Here is a 27471-nt window from a genome sequence, read left to right as displayed (position 1 = left end):
ACATTTACTAAGAATATTAGTATATTATTAATTGATTGACCCGGTCTCTCCAGATCTCCCAACAGTACTATTTCCAGGGTCAATTTTAGATCAATGTTCTGCATTTTTAGCCATTCCTGAACCTGAGACCAGAAACAGGCTACCTGAGGGCAATACCAAAATGAATGGTCTATTGATTCTGCATCCTCACAACATTATCTGCAGAGCTTTGATGATTGAATGCCCCAAATATTCAACTTTTTGTTGGTGGCAAGAATTCTATATAATCATTTTTGCTGAAATTCTTGAATCTTGCGTCGTTTTATATATCAACTCATACACCTGTACCATGGAATTGGTACATCAAAAATATATTTTGCAATCGGTATGGCACAGCTGTCAACATCCTGGTCCTCAAATGAAACTGGTATACTTTTTAAGAATATTTTTATTCCTCTGCCATTTTTGATCCTTTATATTAGGCAGACAGACCAGTTCCCTACTGTACCTCCCCCCGCTGCCACCTGCCTCCTCCATTTTTGGGGTAATTCTGTAATCAATTGGTTTTAATCTTGGATTGAGCAGACCTTCCCATACAATTCTGCTAACTCCATGAAAGACAACTCTACCATTCCAATTTACAATATCATTTAAAATCAAAATACTCTTTTCAAACATCTTGACCATAAATACAGGTATTTTATTAACCAGGTTTTATCAATAGGTGCCCTTCTTTGCGAGGTATTGGAAAACCTCCCTGGTCTTTGTGGTTGAATCTGTGTTTGAAATTCACTGCTCGACAGAGGGACCTTACAGATAATTGTATTTTGTGGGGTACAGAGATGAGGTCGTCGTTCAAAAGTCATGTTAACCACTATTATTGCCCACAGAGTGAGTCCATTCAACTTATGTGACTTGTTAAGGAACTTTTTACTCATGAACTTATTTAGGCTTCCCATAACAATGGGGTTGAATACGACATTTCAGCTTTTCATTTTGTATTGATTTGTATATAGGCCAGTGACACAAAATCTAAATGTAATCCATTTTAAATTCAGGCTGTAACACAACAAAAATGTAGAAAAAGTCTAGGGGTGTGAATACTTTCTGAAGGTACTGTAGGTAATTGTGGCTAATGTTTGGATTGTGTTTGGTTTTCACTTATTTTCTATCTGTATGGAAATGCAAATGTACGCCTCTGTAATATTGTGTTTCAGATGTTTATGTTGTGAGAAAGAATTAAGAGTTAAGGGTTTTCTGATTTTATTTCAAAGTACACTACAAAGTCATTTTAAATTTAATCTTGAATCTGAACCTTTTGCCAGTTTACTTTGATCCTTTTACGATCAAAGATTGTGGTAATTTAACTGGAAGGAGCGTAATTCATTTACATGACAATAGGGATGGTCTGTTTTGTTTTTTTACAACTCTCGTTCAACTCTGACCAATCACAGCAAAGTGGGTTAAACTCGCGCGTGCGCTTTCGATACATTGTGTTTTTGTTGATATCCTGATATTTTTAGGCTCCGAGTTTAGCTTTCTGAAGCTAATAAACCTCCCCTTTTTTGGGGGGTTTTACTATTATAGCCAATTTAGACAATAAAATACAATAGCTAGCTTTATGAAGGGCTGATGGAGAACACAAGGAATTTGGTGAGTTAATTTCTCCGATATGGTCCGTCCGCTTCCGACTTGTTGTGTAGCTAGCTACGTTAGCTAGCTCGCTAACGCCGTTAGCTAGCTAGCGCTCCCCCTTCGTTGTTATCAGATTGTAGTAAGAACAGCTGATTGAATCACCAAACATGCTAGATGATATCCAATAGCCCTGATTTGGAAAGTGAATATATGGATGCTTTATTCGTTTTTTTACACGATAAAGGTCTACTCGTTTATTTAAATAATGTATTGCAAGCGGTCTTGTAACTGGCCAACGTTAGCTAGCTAGGTCTGGCTAGCTAACTAACGCTATGGTAGAACTGGATTAACAGATATGCTAAGGCCTCAGCTCTCACATTCATTCTACACAAGTCGGTTAGTTACTTAGCCAGCTAAGTGTACTAACTAGAACATTATAAATAGCTAACCAGTAACGTAGTGCGAAACAGATCATGGGGAAATCATTTTACAGTAACGTTACTGTCATATGCAGAAGAGGAAGTGTTAAATTAATGCAAACTCTGAGACGGCTTTGTAGTTGTATAGGAAGGTAATTGCTATTATGTATGCTAACTATGTGGCTAAGACTCAGTCATTGCTCAGTAAAACGTTATCTCATACTATTAACGTTAGCTCTATTGGTATGGATGTTGTTTCTCATCTCATTGATGCCGGTAGCCATGTACATATGCATAGCCATGTAACTATCTGTATCTGTCACATATCAGTGCGACTGTTGAATCACATTGTTTACCATACCCAGTTTCCAAGTATACCAGTTTTCAAGACAATATTCTATTATGACTATGCCACAATAAAACATGTGGTTACGAAAGTTATAATTACTTACTTTTTGAAAGAAAAACCAAAGTCATGATAATGAATGATCTAGCACAACATTATAGACTCACTCACACACCCTCTCACCGTACAGTTGGTGTCATTCACTCCCTCTCTCTGCCTCTTCCAGGCTGAGCGCAACCCGCGTTCGGAGCGTAAGCGTCAGGACTCGTTCGGTATGTTTGACGGGTACGACAGCTGCAGTGAGGAGAGCACCAGTAGCTCCAGCTCAGAGGACAGTGAGGACGAGGTGCCCTCCATCCCTGCCAGCCTGCCCATCATCAAGAACAATGGACAGGTTTACACCTATCCCGACGGCAAGGCTGGCATGGGTCAGTACGGACAAATATTTATATAGAATCTGAAGATATAGATCGAAATTGGTCAGGAATATCTATGGGTCAGTCAGTGTCACTCTGGGGGTAATCGCACAAAGCAGGTTGGGGATTGGTGGATGGGGCTTGTGGAAGAGATTGTGAATTAAATGGCTGCCCGTAATTGAAGTTAGACTATAGAGTGTGTATTGGCATGGATCCCGGCCTGCAACTGAGAAGAAGAAGAACTGATAAATGAATACATTACTTTGAATTAATTTGAATTTCCTGCTGTATTCTGAGTTTCCTGGGAATGTTTATGTGTTGCCTCTGTTCCCCAGCCACCTGTGAGATGTGTGGGATGGTTGGAGTGCGAGACGCCTTCTACTCCAAAACTAAACGCTTCTGCAGCGTCTCCTGCTCTAGAAGTTATTCCTCCAACTCTAAAAAGGCCAGTATAATGGCTAGACTCCAGGTAACCATGATATGCCCAACTATGCTCTGCATTTTGTTTTAGCCAAATGGTAGAATGAGAATATTTTCTTATACGGTGGGGCAAAAAAGTATTTAGTCAGCCACCAAATTGTGCAAGTTCTCCCACTTAAAAATATGAGAGGCCTGTAATTTTCATCATAGGTACACTTCAACAATGACAGACAAAATGAGAGAAAAAAATCCAGAAAATCACATTGTAGGATTTTTTATGAATTTATTTGCAAATTATGGTGGAAAATAAGTATTTGGTCACCTACAAACAAGCAAGATTTCTGGCTCTCACAGACCTTTTAAGAGGCTCCTCTGTCCTCCACTCGTTACCTGTATTAAAACCTCTTGCGACGAGCAAACCCGTATCCGGGAGCGTAATCATAGCCTCAAAGGCATTAGCATAACGCAACGGACATAAATAGAAACTAGAAACTTTTCCTATTCATGAAAATCGCAAATTAAATGAAATAAATATATACAAACACAAGCTTAGCCTTTTGTTAACAACACTGTCATCTCAGATTTTCAAAATATGCGTTACAGCCAACGCTAGACAAGCATTTGTGTAAGTTTATCATGGCATAATGCTATGCTAGGCTCTGCTGGCAGCAGGCAACATTTTCACGAAAATAAGAAAAGCAACCAAATTAAATAATTTACCTTTGAAGAACTTCAGATGCTTTCACTCAGGAGACTCCCAGTTAGATAGCAAATGTTCCTTTTTTCCAAAAATATAATTTTTGTAAGCGAAATAGCTCCCGTTTCTTCATCATGCATGGCTGAGAAATCGACCGGAAAATGCTACGACTATAACGCCAAACTATTTTCAAAATTTGCTCCATAATATCGACAGAAACGCGACAAACGTTGTTGAGGATCCATCCTCAAGGTGTTTTTAACATATATATTCGATAATATATCCGTCGAGGCAATTGGTTTCTCATAAGAAGCGATTGGAAAAATGGCTACCTCAGTATTTTACTCAAGGTTTTCTGCGGGAGACACCATGTGATCACATGCTATATATGGTCCCTTACAGCCATTCTTCAATGGAAATGCCTAAAAAGACGTCACAATGCTGTAGACACCTTTGGGAATACGTGGAAAACGTAAGCTCATTCGTAGCTCATTCACAGCCATATAAGGAGTCATTGGCATGAGGCGGTTTCAAAAAATGCGTCACTTCCTGGTTGGATTTTTATCTGGGTTTCGCCTGTAACATCAGTTCTGTGGCACTCACAGACAATATCTTTGCAGTTTTGGAAACGTCAGAGTGTCTTCTTTCCAAAGCGGTCAATTATGTGCATAGTCAAGCATATTTTCGTGACAAAATATCTTGTTTAAAACGGGAACGTTTTTCATCCAAAAATTTAAATAGCGCCCCCTAAATCCAAGAGACTAATGGCACCTGTTTGAACTTGTTATCAGTATATAAGACACCTGTCCACAACCTCAAACAGTCACACTCCAAACTCCACTATGGCCAAGACCAAAGAGCTGTCAAAGGACACCAGAAACAAAATTGTAGACCTGCACCAGGCTGGGAAGACTGAATCTGCAATAGGTAAGCAGCTTGGTTTGAAGAAATCAACTGTGGGAGCAATTATTAGGAAATGGAAGACATACAAGACCACTGATAATCTCCCTCGATCTGGGGCTCCACGCAAGATCTCACCCCGTGGGGTCAAAATTATCACAAGAACGGTGAGCAAAAATCCCAGAACCACACGGGGGGACCTTGTGAATGACCTGCAGAGAGCTGGGACCAAAGTAACAAAGCTTACCATCAGTAACACACTACGCCGTCAGGGACTCAAATCCTGCAGTGCCAGACACGTCCCCCTGCTTAAGCCAGTACATGTCCAGGCCCGTCTGAAGTTTGCTAGAGAGCATTTGGATGACCCAGAAGAAGATTGGGAGAATGTCATATGGTCAGATGAAACCAAAGTAGAACTTTTTGGTAAAAACTCAACTCGTCGTGTTTGGAGGACAAAGAATGCTGAGTTGCATCCAAAGAACACCATACCTACTGTGAAGCATGGGGGTGGAAACATGATGCTTTGGGGCTGTTTTTCTGCAAAGGGACCAGGATGACTGATTCGTGTAAAGGAAAGAATGAATGGGCCATGTATCGTGAGATTTTGAGTGAAAACCTCCTTCCATCAGCAAGGGCATTGAAGATGAAACGTGGCTGGGTCTTTCAGAATGACAATGATCCCAAACACACCGCCCAGGCAACAAAGGAGTGGCTTCGTAAGAAGCATTTCAAGGTCCTGGAGTGGCCTAGCCAGTCTCCAGATCTCAACCCCATAGAACATCTTTGGAGGGAGTTGAAAGTCTGTGTTGCCCAGCAACAGCCCCAAAACATCACTGCTCTAGAGGAGATCTGCATGGAGGAATGGGCCAAAATACCAGCAACAGTGTGTGAAAACCTTGTGAAGACTTACAGAAAACGTTTGACCTCTGTCATTGCAAACAAAGGGTATATAACAAAGTATTCAGATACACTTTTGTTATTGACCAAATACTTATTTTCCACCATAATTTGCAAATAAATTCATAAAAAATCCTACAATGTGATTTTCTGGATTTTTTTCTTCTCATTTTGTCTGTCATAGTTTAAGTGTACAGGCCTCTCTCATCTTTTGAAGTGGGAGAACTTGCACAATTGGTGGCTGACTAAATACTTTTTTGCACCAATGTATTTCCTTTGGAAATGCAAGAAAGCATCAGTAAAATTTGTGAACATATTTACCTATTTTCATTCTTTATTGTCATTGTTATGTGCTTTTTACTCGAAGGGTAAACCACCTACGAAAAAGGCCAAGGTGTTACAGAAACAGCCTCTCATGGCGAAGTTGGCAGCTTATGCCCAGTACCAAGCAAGTCAACAACAACAAAACCTGGCTAAATCAAAAGCAGGTGAGTCCCACAGTAGACCAAACATACAGTCTCTCATATTGTTGTAATGGAGAAGAATGACCTTGAATGGAAAGTTATTTCAGTCAAAAGAATACATGTTCTCTGTATTTTCTTGACCCAGTATAGTGAACATGTGATGTTGACCTTGTTCCTTCTCCCCTACAGTAGTTCCTGTTGAATGCTTTGACTGGGGAAGATACATCTGTAGCAATAACCTGGTTGGAGCACCAGTCAGCTGCTTCAAGCACGTACGTTTAAACAATAGCCAGACATTCAAATTGTCTATTACAGATGCTAAGGTTATACATCTGTAAATCGACACTGTTTTGATCAAAACAATTGTCCCTTGTGGGAAATAATATGAAGTCGTGTTAAATTGAAATATTTCTCTGTGACTTAGGTCCCTATGGGTATGTGCTGGGGAGACCTAGCTGAAGGAGTGAGGGTGGAGGTGCTCAACTCCGATACTAACCTCTCTACTAAAGTCTACTGGATAGCAGGGATCGTCAAACTTGCAGGTAAGAATACATCTAAACACATGGAAGATTTTATACAAATTGTACCTGGGGTACAATAGAAGTATTACGCAGCTTTTTGTCACTATGATCAGACTATACTTGTATAAGGTATTCCTCTTAGAAGAATGCACGGTAATGAGGTTGTCACAATGTCACGTGAAACATTCTGTTTTATCTGTTGTCTCTCTCTGTTTTGTTCTCTTCCCAAGGGTTCAAGGCTCTGCTGCGGTACGAGGGTTTTGACAACGACACCATCAGGGACTTCTGGTGTAACCTCTGCGTTCCAGAGATCCACCCCGTGGGTTGGTGCGCCTCCAGTGGGAAACCCCTCGTACCTCCCAAATGTAAACATCACTCTAATAAGGATCATTGTAATACGCTTTGAACTTGCCTTTGATCAAATAGTCACACATTCCCGAACATAAGATGAAAAACCAGGTCGATAGACTGATGGCGGATATGTTTTTGTGTTCTCTCTCAGCGATACAGAATAAGTACTCTAACTGGAAAGCTTTTCTTGTGAAGCGACTCACTGGAGCCAAGACACTGCCACCGGACTTTGCTGCTAAGGTAAGATCTCATAATTACGAGCCGCAGAGGCAAGGATGATAGCCTAAGCACACCAGTATTTCTACTTGCACATCATCATCTGCACATCTATCACTCAGTGTTCATTTGCTAAATTGTAATTACTTCGCTACTATGGTGTATTTCTTGCCTTACCTCCTTACTCCATTTGCACACACTGTATGTAGATTTTTCTATTGTGTTATTGACTGTACTTTTGTTTATCCCATGTGTAACTCTGTGTTGTTGTTTTGTTGCACTGCTTTGCTTTATCTTGGCCAGGTCACAGTTGTAAATGAGAACTTGTTCTCAATTGGCCTACCTGGTTAAATAAAGGTTAAATAAAAACATTTAGCTCTTAAAGCTCCCACTTTAAACCAGGGGTTGAAACCGGTTCAGGGAACAGAACCAAAAACTGGAAAATAATGTACATTTTTCAAGGAACAGAAACGGAACAGGGAATGAAAGTGACCTCTACTGCTCCGGTACAAAACCGTTATTTTTGAAAAGCATGAAACCGGTTTATAACGTTCTTCTTTTACATATAGTGCTTTCGGGAAGTATTCAGAACCCTTGACTTTTTACACATTTTGTTAGGTTACAACCTTATTCTAAAATGTATTGTTTTTTCCCCTCATCAATCTACACACAATACCCCATAATGACAAAGCAAAAAAGGTTTCAGAAATTGTTACTAAATAAGAAATTAAATAATGAAATATCACATTTATGTAAATATTCAGACCCTTTACTCAGTACTTTGTTGAAGCACATTGGCAGCGATTACAGCCTCGGGTCTTCTTGAGTATGACACTACGAGCTTGGCACACCTGTATTTGGGGGGTTTCTTCCGTTCTCTGCAGATGCTCTCATGCTCTGTCAGGTTGGATGGGGAGCGTTGCTGCACAGCTATTTTCAGGTCTCCAGAAATGTTCCATCGGGTTCAATTCCGGACCCTGGCTGAGCCACTCAAGGACATTCAGAGACTTGTCCCGAAGCCACTTCTGCGTTGCCTTGGCTGTGTGCTTAGCGCTGTGGTCCTGTTGGAAGGTGAACCTTCGCCCCCTGTAAGTCTTTAGGTGCCTTTTGGCAAACTCTAAGCGGGCTGTCATGTGCCTTTTACTGAGGAGTGGCTTCCGTCTGGTCACGACCATAAAGGCCTGATTTGTGGAGTGCTGCAGAGATGGTTGTCCTTTCTCCACAGAAAAACTCTAGAGCTCTGTCAGAGTGACCATCAAGTTCTTGGTCACCTCCCTGGCCAAGGCCCTCCTCCCCCGATTGCTCAGTTTGGCCGGGCAGCCAGCTCGAGGAAGAGTCTTGGTGGTTCCAAACTTCTTTAATTTAAGACTGATGGAGGCCACTGTGTTCTTGGGGACCTTTAATGCTGCAGAATTATTTTGGTACCCTTCCCCAGACCTGTGCCTCGACACAATCCTGTCTCGGAGCTCTACAGACAATTCCTTCCACCTCATGGCTTGGTTTTTGCTCTGACGTGCACTGTCAACTGTGGGACCTTATATAGCCAGGTGTGTGCCTTTCCAAATCATGTCCAATCAATCAAGTTGTAGAAACATCTCAAGGATGGTCAATGGAAACAGGATGCACCTGGGCTCAATTTCGAATCTCATAAGTAAAGGGTCTGAATACTTAAAAAAAAATTGTAATAAATTAGCAATAATGTCTAAACCTGTTTTCACGTTGTCATTATGGGTTATTGTGTGTAGATTGCTGAGGATTTTTATTTAGTCAATTTTAGAACAATGGAATTTTAGAACAATGAATACTTTCCGAAGGCACTGTATTTCCAGTCCCACAAAAAAAGAAAGAAATAAGGGCCTATGCAAGGCCTACTGATATACCAAGTGTGATTCACAAGATAAGGGAGACAGAGATGTTTATTAGAGAAGAACAGATGAACTTTTTCCATGCTAGTTAAGCATAGTATAGTTATCACATTTCACATTGGATTTATTAGCTCCAAAAAGGCAAAACGTGTTTTTAGTTCTGGTGCCACACTGCACACACAAGCTTGTTAGCTAGCTCTGGTCCAGTGTTATACCTACTCCGTTGAAAGTTCCTCCATAGAAGCCGCTCCTTCGTAGATGGGCTATATTCTGTGGTCCTAATTCAGGTAATGCATGTCATAACAAGATTCCCAGCGCTTCAAGCCAAGCCTCCTCCTCCGCTCTCTCCCCAACCGCACAATTTCAGCCGTATCTCATACCCTACACTTGTCTGTCCATTACGTATGTGAACAACTAGCTTGCCCGCTCCATTGCAAGCTACTCTATCCGCATTGATTGGTGTAGTAATTTAATGAGCTAAATGTAAAAAAAACACCAAAAAAACTGTTAATTTTCACAGGTTAAAAAAGGAACAGAAAGGAGCGATATTTGTTTTGAACTGGTTCTGAATTGTATTTTGCTGGTCGGAACAGTGAGGGGGAAAAAATGTGTGGTTCTGTTCAGAACGAAATAGTTTAAAAAATAATTTTGTTTCCAGTCCCTGCTCTAAACACCTTTCATTCCCCCCTCTCTAACCAGGTCCATGAGAACATGCAGTTCCCTTTTAAGAAGCTGATGCGAGTGGAGGTGGTGGATAAGACGCACCTGTGCCGGACTCGGGTGGCTCTGGTGGAGCAGGTGATCGGGGGAAGGCTGAGGCTTGTCTACGAGGAGAGCTCCGACGACTTCTGGTGTCACATGTACTCTCCGCTCATACACGCCATCGGATGGTCCCGGAGCATCGGACACCGCTTCAAACGATCCGGTCAGTCAAGTTAGTTGGTTTGGGTAGTTTAAGTTGTTAGTGAGTTAGGCCTAGTTAGTTAGTTGGTTACTCCAATGTGTTTGTTTTCTGGCTCTGACGGCAATGATTGTTTTCAGATGTGTCAAAGAAAATCGATGGTCAGATGGACGCCCCCGCCCCGCTGTTTGCCAAGGTAATGTAATACGCGAAGTGGAGTTACAGTGGCCCAAGTCTTTGAGCCTCTGTGGTTTCTATTGATATTTTCCTATGTATTGATCCGGAATGAAGAATGTGTCTGTGATGTCTTCTCAGGTGAAGGATGTGGACCAGAATGGTGAATGGTTCAAGGACGGGATGAAACTAGAGGCCATTGACCCTCTAAACCTCTCAGCTATATGTGTAGCCACTGTAAGAAAGGTAACTCTCACCCCTCAGCTATATGTGTAGCCACTGTAAGAAAGGTAACTGTCTCACCCCTCAGCTATATGTGTAGCCACTGTAAGAAAGGTAACTGTCTCACCCCTCAAGCTATATGTGTAGCCACTGTAAGAAAGGTAACTGTCTCACCCCTCAGCTATATGTGTAGCCACTGTAAGAAAGGTAACTGTCTCACCCCTCAGCTATATGTGTAGCCACTGTAAGAAAGGTAACTGTCTCACCCCTCAAGCTATATGTGTAGCCACTGTAAGAAAGGTAACTGTCTCACCCCTCAGCTATATGTGTAGCCACTGTAAGAAAGGTAACTGTCTCACCCCTCAGCTATATGTGTAGCCACTGTAAGAAAGGTAACTGTCTCACCCCTCAGCTATATGTGTAGCCACTGTAAGAAAGGTAACTGTCTCACCCCTCAGCTATATGTGTAACCACTGTAAGAAAGGTAACTGTCTCACCCCTCAGCTATATGTGTAGCCACTGTAAGAAAGGTAACTGTCTCACCCCTCAGCTATATGTGTAGCCACTGTAAGAAAGGTAACTGTCTCACCCCTCAGCTATATGTGTAGCCACTGTAAGAAAGGTAACTGTCTCACCCCTCAGCTATATGTGTAGCCACTGTAAGAAAGGTAACTGTCTCACCCCTCAGCTATATGTGTAGCCACTGTAAGAAAGGTAACTGTCTCACCCCTCAGCTATATGTGTAGCCACTGTAAGAAAGGTAACTGTCTCACCCCTCAGCTAAATATGTAGCCACTGTAAGAAAGTTATGGCAACAGTTTGGATTGTTACCAATGGAAAACTTTCATAAAGGGCCAATTCAAGGGGCATTTAGCACAATCATACTTCTCCACTGTTGGTACCCCTGGATTGGGGATTCCATGTTATTTTCAGTCCCCTGTAACCTGTTTCCGGTGTTGAGTTGTATACGTCTTGATGTTTGCTCTCTGTTTCAGGTGTTGAGTTGTATATATCTTGTCTTGATGTTTAATTGTGTCTCAGGTGTTGGCAGACGGGTACCTCATGATCGCCATCGACGGGTCGGAGGCAGCTGATGGCTCAGACTGGTTTTGCTACCACTCCACTTCTCCCTCCATCTTCCCTGCTGGCTTCTGTGGAATCAACAACATTGAACTCACGCCCCCTAGAGGTACATTTCTATAGCCCCTTTTCCTTTCACAGACTACAACATTACTTCACTCCGATTTTAATTTTTTTCATTCAACCATTGTTTATTTAATTAAGGATAGTCTCATTTAGATAAACTATTGGGACAAAGAGATACTAAGGTAGTTTTCCTTCCTCTTCCTTTCCTTCTCTCTGGTCGGGGGTTATATGTTAACCCAGCCTTACCACTGACTTTGCCCCACAGGGTACACTAAACTGCCATTTAAATGGTTTGACTACCTCAGAGAAACGAGTTCAATAGCCGCTCCTGTGAAGCTCTTTAACAAGGTAGGACTGATTCCTGACATCGTGGATTTGTTGTTTTGTTGTTTCGCCCGGTCCTGTAGTTCTGTGTAATGACAAAGCGATGCCAACATGCGTTTTGTTCTTCTATGATCACATGAAATATACAAATAAAACAAATATGTTGATAGGTTTCGGTTGCATACATTGGGTATTATAAGTATTCACCCCCCCTTGGATTTTTTTCCACATTTTGTTGCATTACAAAGTGGGATTGAATTATGTCATTTGTGATTTTCTGTCATTGATCTTCACAAAATACTCCATAATGTCAAAGTGAAAAGAACATTCTACACATTTTCACAAATGAATTAAAACAAAATTACTAAAATATAGTCATTTCGTAAGCATTCTCCCCATTGTTTTAGGCAAGCCTAAATTAGTTCAGGAGTAAAACTTGGTTAAACAAATCACATAAGTTACATGGACTCACTTTGTGTGAAATAATAGGCATGACATTATTTCAACTACAAAGACCAGGGAGCTTTTCGAAAGTCTCAAAGAAGGGCAGTGATTGGTAGATGGGTAACAATAGCAAATCAGACATCGAATGTCACTTTAAGCATGGTCAAGTTAATAATTATGCTGTGGATGATGTATTAAACCACTCAGACACATCAAAGACACAGTTGTTCTTCTGAACTGAGGTGCAGGACGGGAAGGAAACTGCTCAGGGATGTCACCATGAGGCCATTGGTGATTTTAAAACAGCTACAGAGTTAAATGGCTGTGATAGGAGGAAACGGATGAGGATCAAAAACATTGTTGTGATGCCACAATAATGACCAAAAAGACAAGAAGTATGAAAAAAATATATACTGAATATGCATCCTGCATGCAACAGGGCACTAAAGCAATATTGCAAAAAAACTAAACGGCAAAGGAATACAGTTTTTGGCTGAAATGGTGGTGGCTGCATCATGGTATGGGTATGCTTGATATCAGCAAAGACTGTTTCAGGATAAAAAGAAACAGGATGTAGCTAAGCACAGCTAACATCCTAGAGGAGACCTGCTTCAGTCTGCTTTACACCAGACACTGGATGAGGAATTCCCATTTCAGCAGGACAATAACCTAAAACACAAGTCCAAATCTACACTGGAGTTGCTTACCATGAAGACAGTGAATGTTCCTGAGGAGCCAAGTTACAGTTGTGACTTAAATCTGCTTGAGAATCTATGGCGAGACTTAAAATCACTGTCTAGTCATGAGTCCCAACACCTTGACAGAGCTTGGAAGAATTTTGAAAATAATAATAAGCAAGCATTAAACTATCCAGGTGTGGAAATCTCATAGGGGGATTTCCACCTGAGTTAAGCAAGCGTAAATGGAATGTAAATCCCTAAATGCACTTTTCTCTCTCCACGTATTCTGACCTTGAACTTAAGCATGAGGATAGCGTGCTGTTCACCCGCTATTGGTTTGGGGTGGAGATCAGATAAATGAAGGTGTGGCGGAGGTGTTCTGACCTTGACTTAATTTCCCAATATCTCCACCACCTTTATGCACAAGGAAACCATGAATAAGGTGTAGCGAACCTGCCGGTTCCAAGTGAGAAAAAACATCTACTTCATTTTCCTCCGAAAGAAGTAACACCGTTCTCTATGCACTGTAATGTACAACTTGATAAGAGCTATTGATAAGAGCTAGGTTAAATGAGTAATCAGTTTGGATAAGGGAATTGTAAAAAAATATATTTGACCTTATGATCACTGGAGACACGTGAAACCAGTCATATGGCAGCAAACTGTAGCATATCAACATATCTTTCCCGCTGTAAAGTTGATGAAATACTGTGCCATTATGTAGAATTTAAATTGTATAGCCTTTTTAACTGGCATCCAGGGATGTGCACTCTCCAATGTCTTAATGACAGGCTACCCCGACTTTCTCTGTTTCCTGTTTCTATCATGTTAAATATTAGTCACTATTAGTAGGCCTAATAACCACATATATTCAACTGCCAATTTACTGTTGGTTCCCTTCAGTTGGTATAGTCTACGTTATCATTTCATTTAATTAGATTGTTTCGTTTACTTTCATTTGCTTCCTCTGTAAACATCGTCACGGCTGTGTGATTTTTTTTATTGCCGAGGATCATTAGTAACAGTTGATAATATAAGAAAAAAAGACATGTAGGCTAATTAAATCGGAGCGCAGGCCAAGCCGTAACAGTGTGGTATAACACTTGGCTGTGTCATCACACAGTTCCATGGTTAGTGCAGGCAATAAACGAGGAGGCATTAAACGAGAAGGGTATAGCCTAACATTGTACACTATTCTCCCTATTATAATCCCTATTATCATTTGACGTAGACTAATCTTCCAACATTACCACGAGTTGAAGAACACAATGCGGCAATTTTCTGTATGAATCAAACCTCATTTTTTCTCTCCAAACCAGATTCATAAATACTTTCCTAAACTTTAAATAATCTAAAATAACCTTAAATGAAATGTAGATGAATATGCATATATTTAGATGGCTTTCTTTCATTGATCCCTAATATTCTGAACCTGTTTGCTCTGTATATTCTAGTCTGTCGACAAAAGGTACAATGTATTTAAAGGGATGTCTTAAGATACATTTACTGAAAACCCTATTTGAATGAAAACTTCATGAGAAAAACTGTTGGCCAGCAAGTGGGAGGGTTTTCAGCGGTTGTATGAAGTTTGTTCAGAGCGTGCAAGGTAGCCACACCTGCAGAGCATGTTACGTGACTGAATAAAGTAAGTCTGAATACCAAATACTGAGAAGTATAAATTCCCAGGTCTTTGTAACACAATAAAATGTGAAGAAATCCAAGGGGGGTACTTACGATACCCACTGTACATCTTTGTTGTAAGAAAGTGCTTCAAAATTGTAATGGAAAAAACACTGGATTGAGCATTTAACCTAAGAATATCTCTCCTCCTTGCCTCCGCTATCTTGTTGCCCCTGCCCAGGATGTTCCAAACCACGGCTTCCGCCAGGGCATGAAGCTGGAGGCCGTGGACCTGATGGATCCCAGGCTGGTGTGTGTTGCCACTGTGACTCGGATCGTCCACCGCCTGTTGCGCATCCACTTTGATGGCTGGGAGGATGAGTACGACCAATGGGTGGACTGCCAATCACCTGACCTCTACCCCGTGGGCTGGTGTCAGCTGACCGGCTACCAGCTACAGCCCCCCGCCGCACAGAGTGAGATCAAGCACTATAGTTCTACCCAAATATAACACACTAACATGCTCAGACATAAACCAACCTCTACCCTTAGGTTCTCGTTGATGGATTGGATTAGGTTCCAGTGATATGTTGCCAATTACTCCATAACATTCCACTGGAGTCCCAAATTGGGTTTAGTATTTTCCTTCCCCGGAAAATTGCAAACACACCTTAGGGCATCCCGGTGTTCCTGTTCAAACCAGAAATGCTATTTATTCTCTAGAGTCTATGGGGAGGGGGGTCTTTAGTACCAAATCCCACAGAAATGCATTGAATAACACATTCATAAATGGCAAAAAAGACAGTCCAAAAATGTCTTATATCTAGGAGACATAAAGCTCGGATCGAGACGCAGCTCATGCAAAAACCCACATCTCTAGCTTAAAAGAACATGTAATACCAGCGAAAAAATCTGATCTGATAATACACTGTAAATGGAGAAATGTATACACATGAATATATTGGTGTCTTGATGTACTGTATTTGTTGCCATTTAATAACTCAGAAGTTCTCTGTCACCGCCCTATTTCGTTGATGACGCACTGTTGACCGACTGGTAAAATATCATACCTTTGGCTGAAATATGTCAGCTTGTTTGTCCTTTTCTCTTCCCTTGCACTTGGCTATCAGGGGGAATTTGGGAGGGTTGTGGCTGTTTTTACTCAATGCTAACCAACTTATTGTGGTGACTTTGTCACTGGGAATAAATATGATTCGCCGCTGAACAAACAAATGAGCAAGTAGAGGAGATTCAACACTATGCATAGCAGAGTGGTTGATCAATTTCCTGCAAATTTGACTAGTAAGCCCGATGTGCTCCCGCTTTTAAAAAATGTGTTTTTTAAATTTTATTTCATCTTTATTTAACCAGGTAGGCTAGGTGAGAACAAGTTCTCATTTACAACTGCGACCTGGCCAAGATAAAGCATAGCAGTGTGAACAGACAACCACACAGAGTTACACATGGAGTAAACGATAAACAAGTCAATAACACAGTAGAAAAAAGGAGTCTATATATATTGTGTGCAAAAGGCATGAGGAGGTAGGCGAATAATTACAATTTAGCAGATTTTAAGTTTAACATCATGGAACAATGTTGTAAATGTCTATTTCAGACCCAGTGTAGCTGCTGTTTTGATAACAGTGAGTAGACTAGCACATGTTGAACCTCTGCCAGTGCCACACAGCTAGTTTGTGAATGTAAGATGGAGATTTTCGACTGTAATGAGAGGTCGCATGTAACCTACACATGATAGTCAGCAATTAAATTTCAATTTAAAGTGTTTTTTTAAATTGGGGACTTTATGTTGAGTGAATATGGTAGGCTGCTAGCGTTGTGATGACTGGTTTGATTTATGAATGAAGCCAGAGAGTAGGTATGTCCGTTTCATGCAGCTATTTGGACGTACGTGTTTCATATTTTTGCGTTAGTGAGACATAGAATTAGTATATTATTGGTCCACGGTACCTTTCATTTTCTTTCTCAGGAAACCTGAAGGAGCTTGGTCGGGAAATCTCGGGATACCGGTTACCGGTTTTACACCCTAGTCCCAAACTAACAGGCAGAAATGTACCTTTGTGTCAGTAAAACAATAGACAACTGTTTATTTACTGCTAATTTATGTAATTTCAGTGGCCAGAGAAATCCCACCTGCTCTACCTAAGCAGAAGAAGAAAGCCCAACAGTACAAAGGACAAAAGAAAAGTGAGTTATCACTTCTTTCCTCTTTTCCTCCTTCTGTTGGTCCACACTCTGGTGGGGTCAATCTATCTAACCTTTCTCTTATTGGTTAGTTTTTTTCTTGTCTGTTCCTTGGGTTCTGATTGGTTGGCATGAGTCACATGAAAGGAAACTGTGGCACTCGGGGTAAAAGCCAAAGATGTGGGGAACGTGCTTGTAACACCAGGTGTGACGGTCCAAGCACAGCTTATTTTACACCTCAGGGAGTGGTTTAGCGGGGATATGTGCAGACACGGTCACACACACCACCAACTCTAGCTGATTTACTTGAGTCTGGCTTAACTGGTAGCTTACCTGGGGTGTATTCAGATTATGTAAGGTTCTAGAACGTTTCATAATGGAACAGAGATCATTATTGGAACCGTTTGAAAGGTTTTGCAACAAAATAATTCATTGGGGCCTGGTGATTCGTGTTTTGAAATATTATATGAAAGGACTTGGAATATGTACATGGAATCTCATTAAAGCATGGAGTTGTCTAGGCCTTTACCTAATACACATAATATTATCTATGATGAATAAATTAATGCATTTACTAGATTTTTCAAAATACATATAAAGCAACACTGTGCAACCAAACATTCAAATATATACTGTTGGGAGCGCTAGCATCCTGAAAACACCCCTGGTAGCTTACCTGAGTCTGACTTGGTGTCTAGAGCGGAAGATTCCAGTTGGTCGACGGCCCTTCAGTCAGGCAGGCAGGAGGAGGAGCCTATCAGGGGAGGAGGAAGAGCAGAGTCCGCCCCCTTACTCCAGCCAGGGCCCCACTATGGTCCCCCGGCCCCGCACCCACCACCACCACCACCACCACACCCACAAACCAGGTAACACACTAACAATGAATAACAACTGAGACCTCCACACAGACAGAGGGCGGTAACAGGGGCCAGTCCTCATCCACTCTAGGTCCTGACCTTCATGTGTGATCGCTGTGTGTCGGATGCAACTGCAGGAAAGAAAAATCTATTTGATCTATTTCTGTGTCATGTTATTGTAGTGAAAGTGTTAATGTGAGAAATGTAATTTTCTCCTCCCACCTCATGATGCGTATTAGGTGAGAAAAGGTGGTAATATGATTTACTGTGTATGTCTGTTCGTATTACTGGAACTGCAGGCTCAAATGGAAGGCTAGTTATTAAGTCAGCTGTTCCTGTGTTGCAAAGGGTTTTGTGAATAAAAATTGTTTTGCTTTTTTGTTCTCCTGGAGTTGAAAAATGAATGCCCTGTCTTGGTATGCTGGAAAGAGTTTTGCCTATAATTTTGAGATTCATCAAACCCTCAATTTGGCTAACGCTCTCTCCCCCTCTCTCTCCTGCTCTCCAGAGTCTCTGTTGCGTCTGAAGGAGGAGCCGGCTGAGGTGGATGAGTTCACCTTCTCCCAGGGCATCTCAGATCAGGAGAGCAACGGCTCAGGCAGCTACTACATCAAACAGGAGCCCTGATGATCCGGGGGACAGGTGCCTCGGGCTAGGCCTCGGGCTAGGCCCCCCAACTAGGATAAGACATCTTTAAACCAAGACGAGAACAACAGGGCAGGGAGCATGGAGTGCTCTAAAAGAAAAACATATCCAGAGAAGCCAGTTTCTTACACCCCAATCAGGAGAGAATGCTACTGGGGTACAAACACTGAGTGACTTCACGCCCTGAAACCCCAACCCTCACCCACAAATTAAGCTACTTGGGGCTCCCCAAAACCACCCAGGGGTGAGTACCCTTCTGAGCAGCTACAGCCTCAAACCCTGGCGCTCTGATACAGTCACTCATTCACTGAGACAGACATACCATATGAACAAGGCTAACGGGTAACTGGACACTTCCCAAAGCCACCGGCCCGGAAGAGGCCTCTTTTGATACCTGGATAATCTGATTTAAAATCCCAATTCCCTGGATGATTGGATACGACTGTGGCTCTCTCTCTTCCTCCATAAATTCATCTTTCTAGGGGGCATTGGAGCTCTGGATGCCCAGAAACAGAAGCCTCTCATTTGGGTAGTCTCTCTCCCCCACCCTGCTAGGCAGGATCTCTGACTCAAAACTTGGGGCCCAAACACACAGTCACCTGGACTAACTGTGACAGATATTTCTGAGCCAGGCCTTTGTTTATTTCTTTCAGGTAAGAAGGCTAGCCGCACATGGCGGGATTTAATTTCACTCGGTCTTGAGAGGGAGGGAACAAGTTGTATAAAGCAGGATGATTATTATTATTTTTCAAACATTGTGCCAGGTGGACTTGCTTTTTATTTGTTAATAGTACTTGAAGTTTTCAGTTGATATTTGTAAAGTTTCTGTTTTTTGTTTGTTTTTGCCCTTTAAATTGGAGGGTTGTTGTTATTTTGACTTCAACGCTGATTTGTTATCAACCTCTCTTTTGGGGGGGGGGGGGGGATACCGTCGGGAGTGGTGTAGATATTATGAGGATACATATTCATAGATGTGACTGTTCAATATAGATAATAAGAATTGTGATTTGACGAGAGTGGGTTTTGAATAGATGTTGTATAAATCCGAAACCTTGCTGGTGTGATAGGACTGACACTCTCAAACTAGATGGTGTTTGTGTCTTAATAGGGTAACCTGCGTACTACTTAGTATTGGCTATGCATACTAGGTAGTGCTAATGTGTCTATTGGGATACACTAGATACACACTGTCACAGATTGCACTACAGGAACAAACAACCAGTCTCTTTGGGTTGTTGGAACCACCCTTTACCATGTCAGCAGCTTTAGAATAGAAGGACCGGACTTAGCTAACGTTTGCATCTGTTTTTTTTCCAAGTAAAGGATACAACTCCAGAAACAAAGCTAAACCATGATATACTCTTTATTTTACTCTACCATATTGTCATAACCTATTTTCCTCGAAGAAAACAAGTGTAAACTTAGTAAGTCTGGCCCTAAAAGACAGAAATTATTTTAGTAATCAAGCAAAGTTTAATCCTAAAATGATGTTGTAAAGCAGGCAGAAAAACAATGTAGGCTACATTTCATGGATGACTTCCGAGATATGCAAAACCGGTCATTTTATTTCAGTGGTGTTTTCCCTCTTGTGTATGGGTAGTCCTTTATTTCAGAGCCATATCGATGCGTACTGGTTAAGTATTCAACCGAGCCACTGGATAACACCTTTATTGTTCGTGTTGTCTTTTATTAAACACGGCTTTGTTGATAGTCTGTACCAATGGGATCAGATTGGAGTAGGCTATAGCAGGAGAACCTTTCCCATTGGCTTCTTTATTCACCAATTAGAGGTCATACATTTTTATAAGATTCCTGATTGGTTGGAGGAGATCCTCCTGAATTCCTGAATCTGCTTGTGTGTTGTAGCTGGTACTGAGTGGTGACGCATCTGTATCTAGACTTCATTTCTATCTTTGTACTACCTCCTGGTGAGCTTGGCAGTCAAATAGAGACAGGGTTGGGGCTCATTGTGAATTCATAATGGGGTCTCAAATTTGAAATGCAGGTTTGGGCAACTTGATATACCATATGCAAATAAAATAATTATATCCTCATATGTTTGACTTTAAGACTAGACCGCAAACACCGATATCTGTAACATAGCACATTTGAGGTAGTCCTCGAAATGGAATAATATGCAATAATGTTTTCTGTATTATTTTGCTATGTCACATCCATGAAATATAACACCCTAAAGTGATATTAAGATACATAAAATATATTATACTTACATCAGTTTACCTAAATTCTATTGCATAACTGTGACAACTGTGAGCTATGGTCTATAATCAGAATAGAATAGTTAGGTTTGTTAGAACCACACGCTATATACACTGAGTGTACAAAACCTTAAGGACACCTTCCTAATACTGAGTTGCCCCCCCACCCCCACAAACCAGTGTGCCTGGTACCTACTACCATACCCCGTTCAAGGGCACTTAAATATTTTGTCTTGCCCATTCACCCTCTGAATGGCACACATACACAATCCATGTCTCAAGGCTTAAAAATCCTTCTTTAACCTGTCTGCTCCCCTTCATCTACATTGATTTGAAGTGGATTTAACAAGTGACATCAATAAGGGATCATAGCGTTTACCTGGTCAGTCTGCCATAGAAAGAGCAGGTGTCCGTAATGTTTTGTACACTCCGTGTCGAAATAGACTAGTACAGAAAAATGGGTCTAGCTCAGTGATCGTCGCAGTTGTGAAATTAGCTATAATCTCTCTATACCAGTAAGGTTGACGATTAACTTCTCAGGAAATGTTTGCTTTTTCTTGTCTTCAAGGGTCAAGCAAAGCACATTACGATTAAAATCAAACAGAACGACATTGCGTAAAGTTACTTAGAGAAAAGTCTTAATGGAACAACTTGCTCACAAATAGTTTCTTCTTGTCCATGTCTGAATGTTGATTTCTCCCGTTTTTGATATGGTTTCTTGTGTTCAGTGATTTACTGTTCAGTTGGTTGGTAAGGTATTTTATATAAACCATTCATGTCCTAATGTTCTAACATTAACAATTAAGATCCCTTTTCAGTTTGACGCCGTGCTTTGTGTAGATAGGTATGTGTTACCCTCGTTGTTTCCATGTGGTGTTCTTTTTCCAAGGGATGTATAGTTTCATAGTTTCTGCCAATATGCATTTCCTCACTCTGTTGATTTATGATTGAATTGTTCATCATATTAATTAAGGTTATATACAATGTCCAGCAGAGCAATAAAATGTCGTGTCTCGTTATACCCTTATGTGTAAAAGGGTTGGAGTTCAGGATTTGCTTTTTTGTTTGTGATACACTTTATGAAATTCGATCTGGCGCAGACTTTGACTAACTAGATGAGAACGAAGAAAGCATTAAAGGATGATGGTCATCTTAACCAATTTACTGACCAAATTACATTATCACCATAAGGAAAATAATGACACTGCTGTTTATAGACTAACTTTGCTGCTACTTTCCAAATAACCCAAATGATTCCTAACGCACAATCAAACACCGCAAACCTTTTCTGCATTTTGAAGGTTTCTACTTTTTTCAGTGATACTATGCCTCTTTCTTCATTCTTAGAAATGTATGTAAGAATATCCCAATATCACCTAGAAGCCCAATCCAAAGTCAACACCTTGCCTCTCCATCTAGTCACTTCTGAATCCTTCTTAGATATCTGAAAGAACAGGTTGCGTATAAGCAATATGACATTATAGGCCCACATCTATCCGGTCTGTTCAGATGTACAAGGGGCAATTCAGGAAGTGTGTAGATCTGAGGGGCTGATTTGGGAGTGGGTGCACTGATCAATCAAGTTAGAGTGCATGCAGAATAGTGAGGTCTTTCTGTGGTCCTGTACTGAGCTTTTTGTTGTTGTTATGGTCCTTGGTCGTGCTACCGCCCACTAAATCGACCTCTAGCACCTAACCCAAAGTATCTCCTACAGATCTGAAAGGATTTGATAGGTATGAGAAACATGGAAATACCTCCATTTTGCCCTTTTGGTAAGCTTGGTGGAATTTGAGCCATATTGCTTACACCTATCCAAATCTTTTCAGACTCAAACATGGTTTCTCGTGGTGGTAGGGGCTAGGGAGTCTATCTAGAATGTGGTGTCTGTTTATTGAATACTAACACGGGTCTCTTTTTGTATGCGACAAACCCTCTATATTCAGCCATTATATCATGGTGCTACATATATTTGATAACGTGATTATTAGTTATTTTATTGGGGAAATAATTCTCAATTGTAATTATGAATGGAGGGGCTTAAGTTGCGTTTTTGATTTATTTTGGATACAAATAACAATGGTTTGTTAAGATTGTTGAAATTATTAACACTGGCCCTTGTAATACATATTAAGTTGCAGTGTAGGGTTTGTACATTTTTTTTGATAGTGTGTCTATAAAAATGAAGTTTCCTTTCATCATTATGGTAATTTTGTGCTGTGATCAAAGTTTGATAGACAATTCCTTGAATTTGTAAATATATCAAATGTTTGGGGACAATATTGGTTGTGTTATTGGTTTCTTTGTTTACAATCATTGCAAACGGTTTCCGCATGGCTGTGAAAAGGTCTATCTGTTAGTGATTTTTGTAAGAACTAACTTTTTACACTGAATAAAATGATACTTATAAATTACTATACTTGTTGATGCAGATTTTTTCCATCTTTGTAGTTAAGATTTCCCTTCACTGGAACTAAGGGGCCTCGTCCGGACCATGAAGAACAGCCACACAACATTATTCCTCATCCACCAAACTTTACAGTTGGCACTATGCATTGGGGCAGGTAGCATTCTCCTGGCGTTCGCCAAACCCAGATTCATCCGTTAGACTGCCAGATGGTGAAGCAGGATTAATCACGCCAGAGAACGCGTTTCCACTGCTCCAGAGGCGGTGAGCTTTACACCACTCCAGCCCACGCTTGGCATTGCGCATGGTGATCTTAGGCTTGTGTGCTGCTAACGATTGTAACTCCAATGTCACTTCCCCCATGCAGTGGACCCAGTGCGTCTCCAGAGTCCTGCAATGAGACTGACTACAGAGATCCGCCAGGCTCAGGTGCTTCCAGTGCTCCACACCACATGCACGTCTGATAGACATCTTGGGTCAAATCTTCCCCAGTGACACAGGTACTATTCTAATCATACAGTCTGTGTGTGCTACCTCCTTTGAGCCTTTGTGTCATCCCAGGTGCCAAAATGCTTGTCCACCATTAGGTTGACCGTTTACTCACCTGAGCAAGGCAGCAGATCCACAGTTAATCCCAATCTAGGTTTATGGCGCTGGCTAATCCCGCTTAATGTTGGCAGTGACCTGGCCAGGCCTGCTAATGTTTGAACTGTCAATGTGGCCTGCAGGACTGAGGCCCACAGGACGGTGATGCACCAATGAACCCTATCAACCTACTGTAGGCCATGTCAGATCAAGAGCAGTTCACTGGGTGGCTGTTGAAAGAAAAGGGCTTTCATGATGTGAGGTAGATGAAATAAAATCCCTGCTTTCCACAAAACACAATTGGAAGTTTCCCTGAATCACGAAGGAATGAGCAAGAAATCCAGAATCCTCCATCCAGGATTTCTGGAAAACCGGGGAATTTCAGTAAGGTTATCAGATTTTGTCAACCCCTAGCAACAAGAAAAAAAGATGGGGTTGTGAGTTTTTTATTGGAAAGCTCAGTTGAACAAAAACAGGCAGTCAAACACATTTACCATAGTAAATGGTCCTCAGTCGCCAGCTAGAGTAGGATGAAGTTGTCTCTGATCTAAGGCCAGTTTTACATTCCCTCTCCTAGTCCTAATGGTTAGGGTTGGTGGATGGTAAACTGATCCTAGATCAGTAGAGCCAGCTGGTAGAGCAGCTAGTGTAGCTGCAAAGCTCCTCAGGTTTGAACCACAGGTTGATCTCTGTGTTGGCACTCTCTATTGAGTCACTGCCATGGATGATGTTCCTGAAAACAACAAGGGAAGAAAGATGGATAGAGTTTAGCAAGTACTGGACTTGTCCAAGTGATGTCAATGATCAAAAAAGCTTTTAAAATATCAACACATGTTTACTTAGTAAATGCTTTTGTGTGTTATCTGTTGTGTGGGTGTGTGTGTGTGTAACTAAACGCGGCTTTCTTTTGTTGTATCATGTGCAGTGGTGTGGCGCGATTAATTTTCACCTGCCCACTTGGATGCAGTAGTCCCCTCGGATGGTGCCGGGTTTGGAGTCTGCAGGGTTGGTCTCTCCCAGCATCACTCTGCCCGTCTTCACCACGTTGAACCCTTCCCACACCTGGCACCCACACACAGATGGATAACACTCTACTATCCAAGTACGCTTTATGATCTTCCATTTCGATGCACAGCGGTCAAATACATTTCAAAATACGAGTACTAATGTGAATATGTTCAAGCCTGGCGGCTCAAAGCTATAATCTGACAGTGGTACAGGTAGTGAACGCATGCATGGTGAAATGGTATTAGAAGTGTTACAGTGTGCAGGCTTTTCTGTGTTCTTGCAGGGGAAACTAGACCAATTGCACCGCTTGTCAATGAACACAACAAGGAAAGTCTCTCCTACCATGGCAACCACTGGTCCTGAGGTCATGTAGCTGACGAGGCCTGGGAAGAAGGGTCTGTCCTCCAGGTCAGCGTAGTGCTCCCTCAGCAGAGACTCCGGGGCCTGGGTTAGTCAGACACGACATAACACAACAGGTAGTCAGAACCATCAATAAACAATCAATAATCCACCAGAACCATAGACGCACAAGAGGCAGATCACAGCAAAATACAGCGGGCCATGTTGGAACACCAGTGGTAGAATAGCAGAAGTAAAGCAGTGGAGGCTGCTGAGGTGAGGACGGTTCATTATAAATGGCTGGAACGGAGCTAATAGAATGCTATAGAACCCCTGGAAACCATGTGTTTGATACCATTCCACCTATTCCGCTCCAGCCATTACCACGAGCCCGTTCTCCCCAATTAAGGCGCCACCAACCTCCTGTGGAGTAAAGGATCCAGTAACAGTCATGTTGCAACAAAACAAGGGTTTCGTACAGCTATAGCCTAAATCTGGATACACTCTGCTGTAGTGCATATAGCATCAATCACATGAAGTCACTAGAGTTTATAACTAGGTAACCGTTGAGTGCATGTGTTTAACCTTTAAACAGCCCATTGCAAACAGTGACTATTATCGGTGGGCACTTCTGATCTCTGGGTTCATAGGTCACAAGGCAGCCCTCTTTGGCCACAGACCAACGCAGACAGGATCAGGAGACCTATGCTAAACATACATGTGGTTAAGAAAAGCCAGGATGCTAATCTGCTCACTACCTCAAGGACTAGATGAGGTCCTACTGCACTGTATGTCCAAACAATGTGTATTGTATGTCCAAACAATGTGTATTGTATGTCCAAACAATGTGTATTGTATGCCCAAACAATGTGTATTGGCAGTTATTGCTTAGACGATTTGTGTGCTTATTTAGAAAAGCTGTCAGATAGCCTGTTTACATACTGTTATACAGGCCTGCCATTCAGTCCTACTTATTGGCTATACCATTTTGTCTGGTAATGCGCTGAAAGTGCATAGGACTACAGCCTACATATAAAATAACAGATTCCAGTAAGTAGAATGACGTACCTGGACAAATTTCATCCCCACCATTTTGAAGCCCTTTAGCTCAAATCGCTTGATGATTTCGCCAACAAGCCTCCTCTGAACTCCATCTGGCTTGATGGCAATGAAAGTCCGCTCCTCGTTCGACATGGCGCTACGAGGACAGGAGATAAGGAGTAGAGAGAAGGCTACACAGTGACAGAGGAGAGTGTGATATGAGACAGACAGAGAGGGAAGGAGGGGGTTAAGAGATTGAGGGGATGGAAGAGAGAGAGGATAGAAAAGAGAGAGAGAGGCGAATTCCACCAACTGTAAGAAAACGTTACGCACATTTCGCACATTCAGCTTGGGGTCGCGGTGCCGAGGCCCCCGACTCCCATCATGGGACAATCTCATGAAAGGGGCCAATGACACTGCGCACACTGGACCCCCTTAGCAAGGTAACCCCTCTGCCTTCGCATTTGAAGCCTGACAACTGTCATGCTCCGCGGCGTCTTTGACCAGCTGCCAGAAGGTAATCTACCTAATCACCTGCATCAAAATCACCTTAGTGGATGATTTGTTCCAACACATTTCCTAACAACACTGAGCAAATAAAATGTAATAAAATACCACAGCACTAAATGTTTATTCACAAAATACTGATAGGATAATATCCCGAGTGGTGAACATGTGCCTCTCCAGGTAAAACTACGCAGAAAATCACTCACCAAAATGAAATGCATTCACACCAGATGACATATCGCCATAGGAGAGAGTATAGGCTAGGCTATACGACACCTAACAAGAGCTACAAATAGCCTATAACATGTTTCCCGAGATATTAAACGACTAAATATCCCAAATAAAAATTAAACAAGGTTCCAACTAGGTCTATCCCAGTAAGAGATAGACATATATCAGTTAAATAGGTCACAAACAGGTAGACTATACTATAGCTACAATAGCTTTACTATACCTTGACAACTGATCCTCCGGGTTAGTGACTGACAGGGAGCTGGGCAGGTTATTTTCGCTAATGCGGTGCTTTCAGTAATCCCAATGCAGATTGCAGGAGCGCTACTGGGTTTTACACATGGAGGCGCCCACTGGGCAAAAACTGGTTGAATCAACATTGTTTCCACATCATGCAAAAAAGCAATGTGATGACGTTGAATCAACATGGATTTGCAAAAGATCATCAACGTAAGGGAGTTATTGATTTTTTTTTTAACCTAAATCCAATGCCGGCATTTTTTGTTCATTTCACGTTTAATTCACATTAGTTGACAACTCAACCAAATATATGTGAGCAAGACAAAGGAGCTGATCGTGGACTACAGGAAAAGGAGGGCCGAACAGGCCCCCATTAACATCGACGGGGCTGTAGTGGAGCGGGTCCAGAGTTGTAAGTTCCTTGGTGTCCAGATCCCCAACAAACTATCATGATCCAAACACTCCAAGAAAAGTTGTGAAGAGGGAACGACAACACCTTTTCCCCCTCAGGAGACTGAAAAGATTTGGCATGGGTCCCCAGATCCTCAAAAAGTTC

The 27471-nt window shown here is 41.7% G+C and overlaps 2 protein-coding genes across 3 annotated transcripts; one reads left to right on the top strand and one right to left on the bottom strand.

Moving 5' to 3' along the window:
• Positions 1-1458: 1458 nt before the first annotated feature.
• On the top strand, positions 1459-22972 carry LOC139376629 (MBT domain-containing protein 1-like). 2 transcript variants are annotated; one of them, XM_071119426.1, is made up of 17 exons: positions 1459-1632; positions 2606-2807; positions 3131-3264; positions 6077-6197; positions 6363-6445; positions 6598-6715; positions 6925-7059; positions 7197-7285; positions 9826-10051; positions 10168-10223; positions 10343-10447; positions 11465-11612; positions 11835-11917; positions 14879-15113; positions 16771-16842; positions 17538-17705; positions 18205-22972. In XM_071119426.1, exons 1-17 carry the CDS (start codon positions 1612-1614, stop codon positions 18321-18323), a joined length of 2115 nt encoding a protein of 704 aa, XP_070975527.1. In that variant the 5' UTR covers positions 1459-1611; the 3' UTR covers positions 18324-22972. The 2 variants fall into 2 exon arrangements, with proteins under 2 accessions (XP_070975527.1, XP_070975528.1); XM_071119427.1 differs by lacking the exon at positions 17538-17705 and having other exon boundaries at positions 18205-22837.
• A 1007-nt stretch (positions 22973-23979) lies between these two features.
• On the bottom strand, positions 23980-26282 carry LOC139375614 (NME/NM23 nucleoside diphosphate kinase 2a). Its single transcript, XM_071117406.1, has 4 exons — positions 25965-26282; positions 24900-25001; positions 24499-24611; positions 23980-24282 (listed from the first exon to the last, which is right to left on the bottom strand). Exons 1-4 carry the CDS (start codon positions 26088-26090, stop codon positions 24168-24170), a joined length of 456 nt encoding a protein of 151 aa, XP_070973507.1. The 5' UTR covers positions 26091-26282; the 3' UTR covers positions 23980-24167.
• Positions 26283-27471: the final 1189 nt, after the last annotated feature.

This window comes from Oncorhynchus clarkii, chromosome 20 (assembly GCF_045791955.1).
Source record: "Oncorhynchus clarkii lewisi isolate Uvic-CL-2024 chromosome 20, UVic_Ocla_1.0, whole genome shotgun sequence".
Taxonomy (NCBI): Eukaryota; Metazoa; Chordata; class Actinopteri; order Salmoniformes; family Salmonidae; genus Oncorhynchus; species Oncorhynchus clarkii.
Note: the sequence above shows the minus strand (reverse complement) of the source record. Positions and strands in the feature narration are given on the sequence as shown.

What these genes read in the sequence shown, in the direction of transcription:
- LOC139375614 (XM_071117406.1), bottom strand. Translation starts at nt 26,090, where the DNA reads ATGTCGAACGAGGAGCGGACTTTCATTGCCATCAAGCCAGATGGAGTT. An exon ending in TGGGGATGAAATTTGTCCAG is followed by an intron (nt 25,002 to 25,964) that starts GTACGTCATTCT and finishes TGACTAACCCAG; the next exon opens with GCCCCGGAGTCTCTGCTGAG. An exon ending in CAGGACCAGTGGTTGCCATG is followed by an intron (nt 24,612 to 24,899) that starts GTAGGAGAGACT and finishes TGTGGGTGCCAG; the next exon opens with GTGTGGGAAGGGTTCAACGT.
- LOC139376629 (XM_071119426.1), top strand. Translation starts at nt 1,612, where the DNA reads ATGGAGAACACAAGGAATTTG. An exon ending in ACACCGCTTCAAACGATCCG is followed by an intron (nt 10,052 to 10,167) that starts GTCAGTCAAGTT and finishes GATTGTTTTCAG; the next exon opens with ATGTGTCAAAGAAAATCGAT. An exon ending in ACAGCCCCCCGCCGCACAGA is followed by an intron (nt 15,114 to 16,770) that starts GTGAGATCAAGC and finishes ATGTAATTTCAG; the next exon opens with TGGCCAGAGAAATCCCACCT.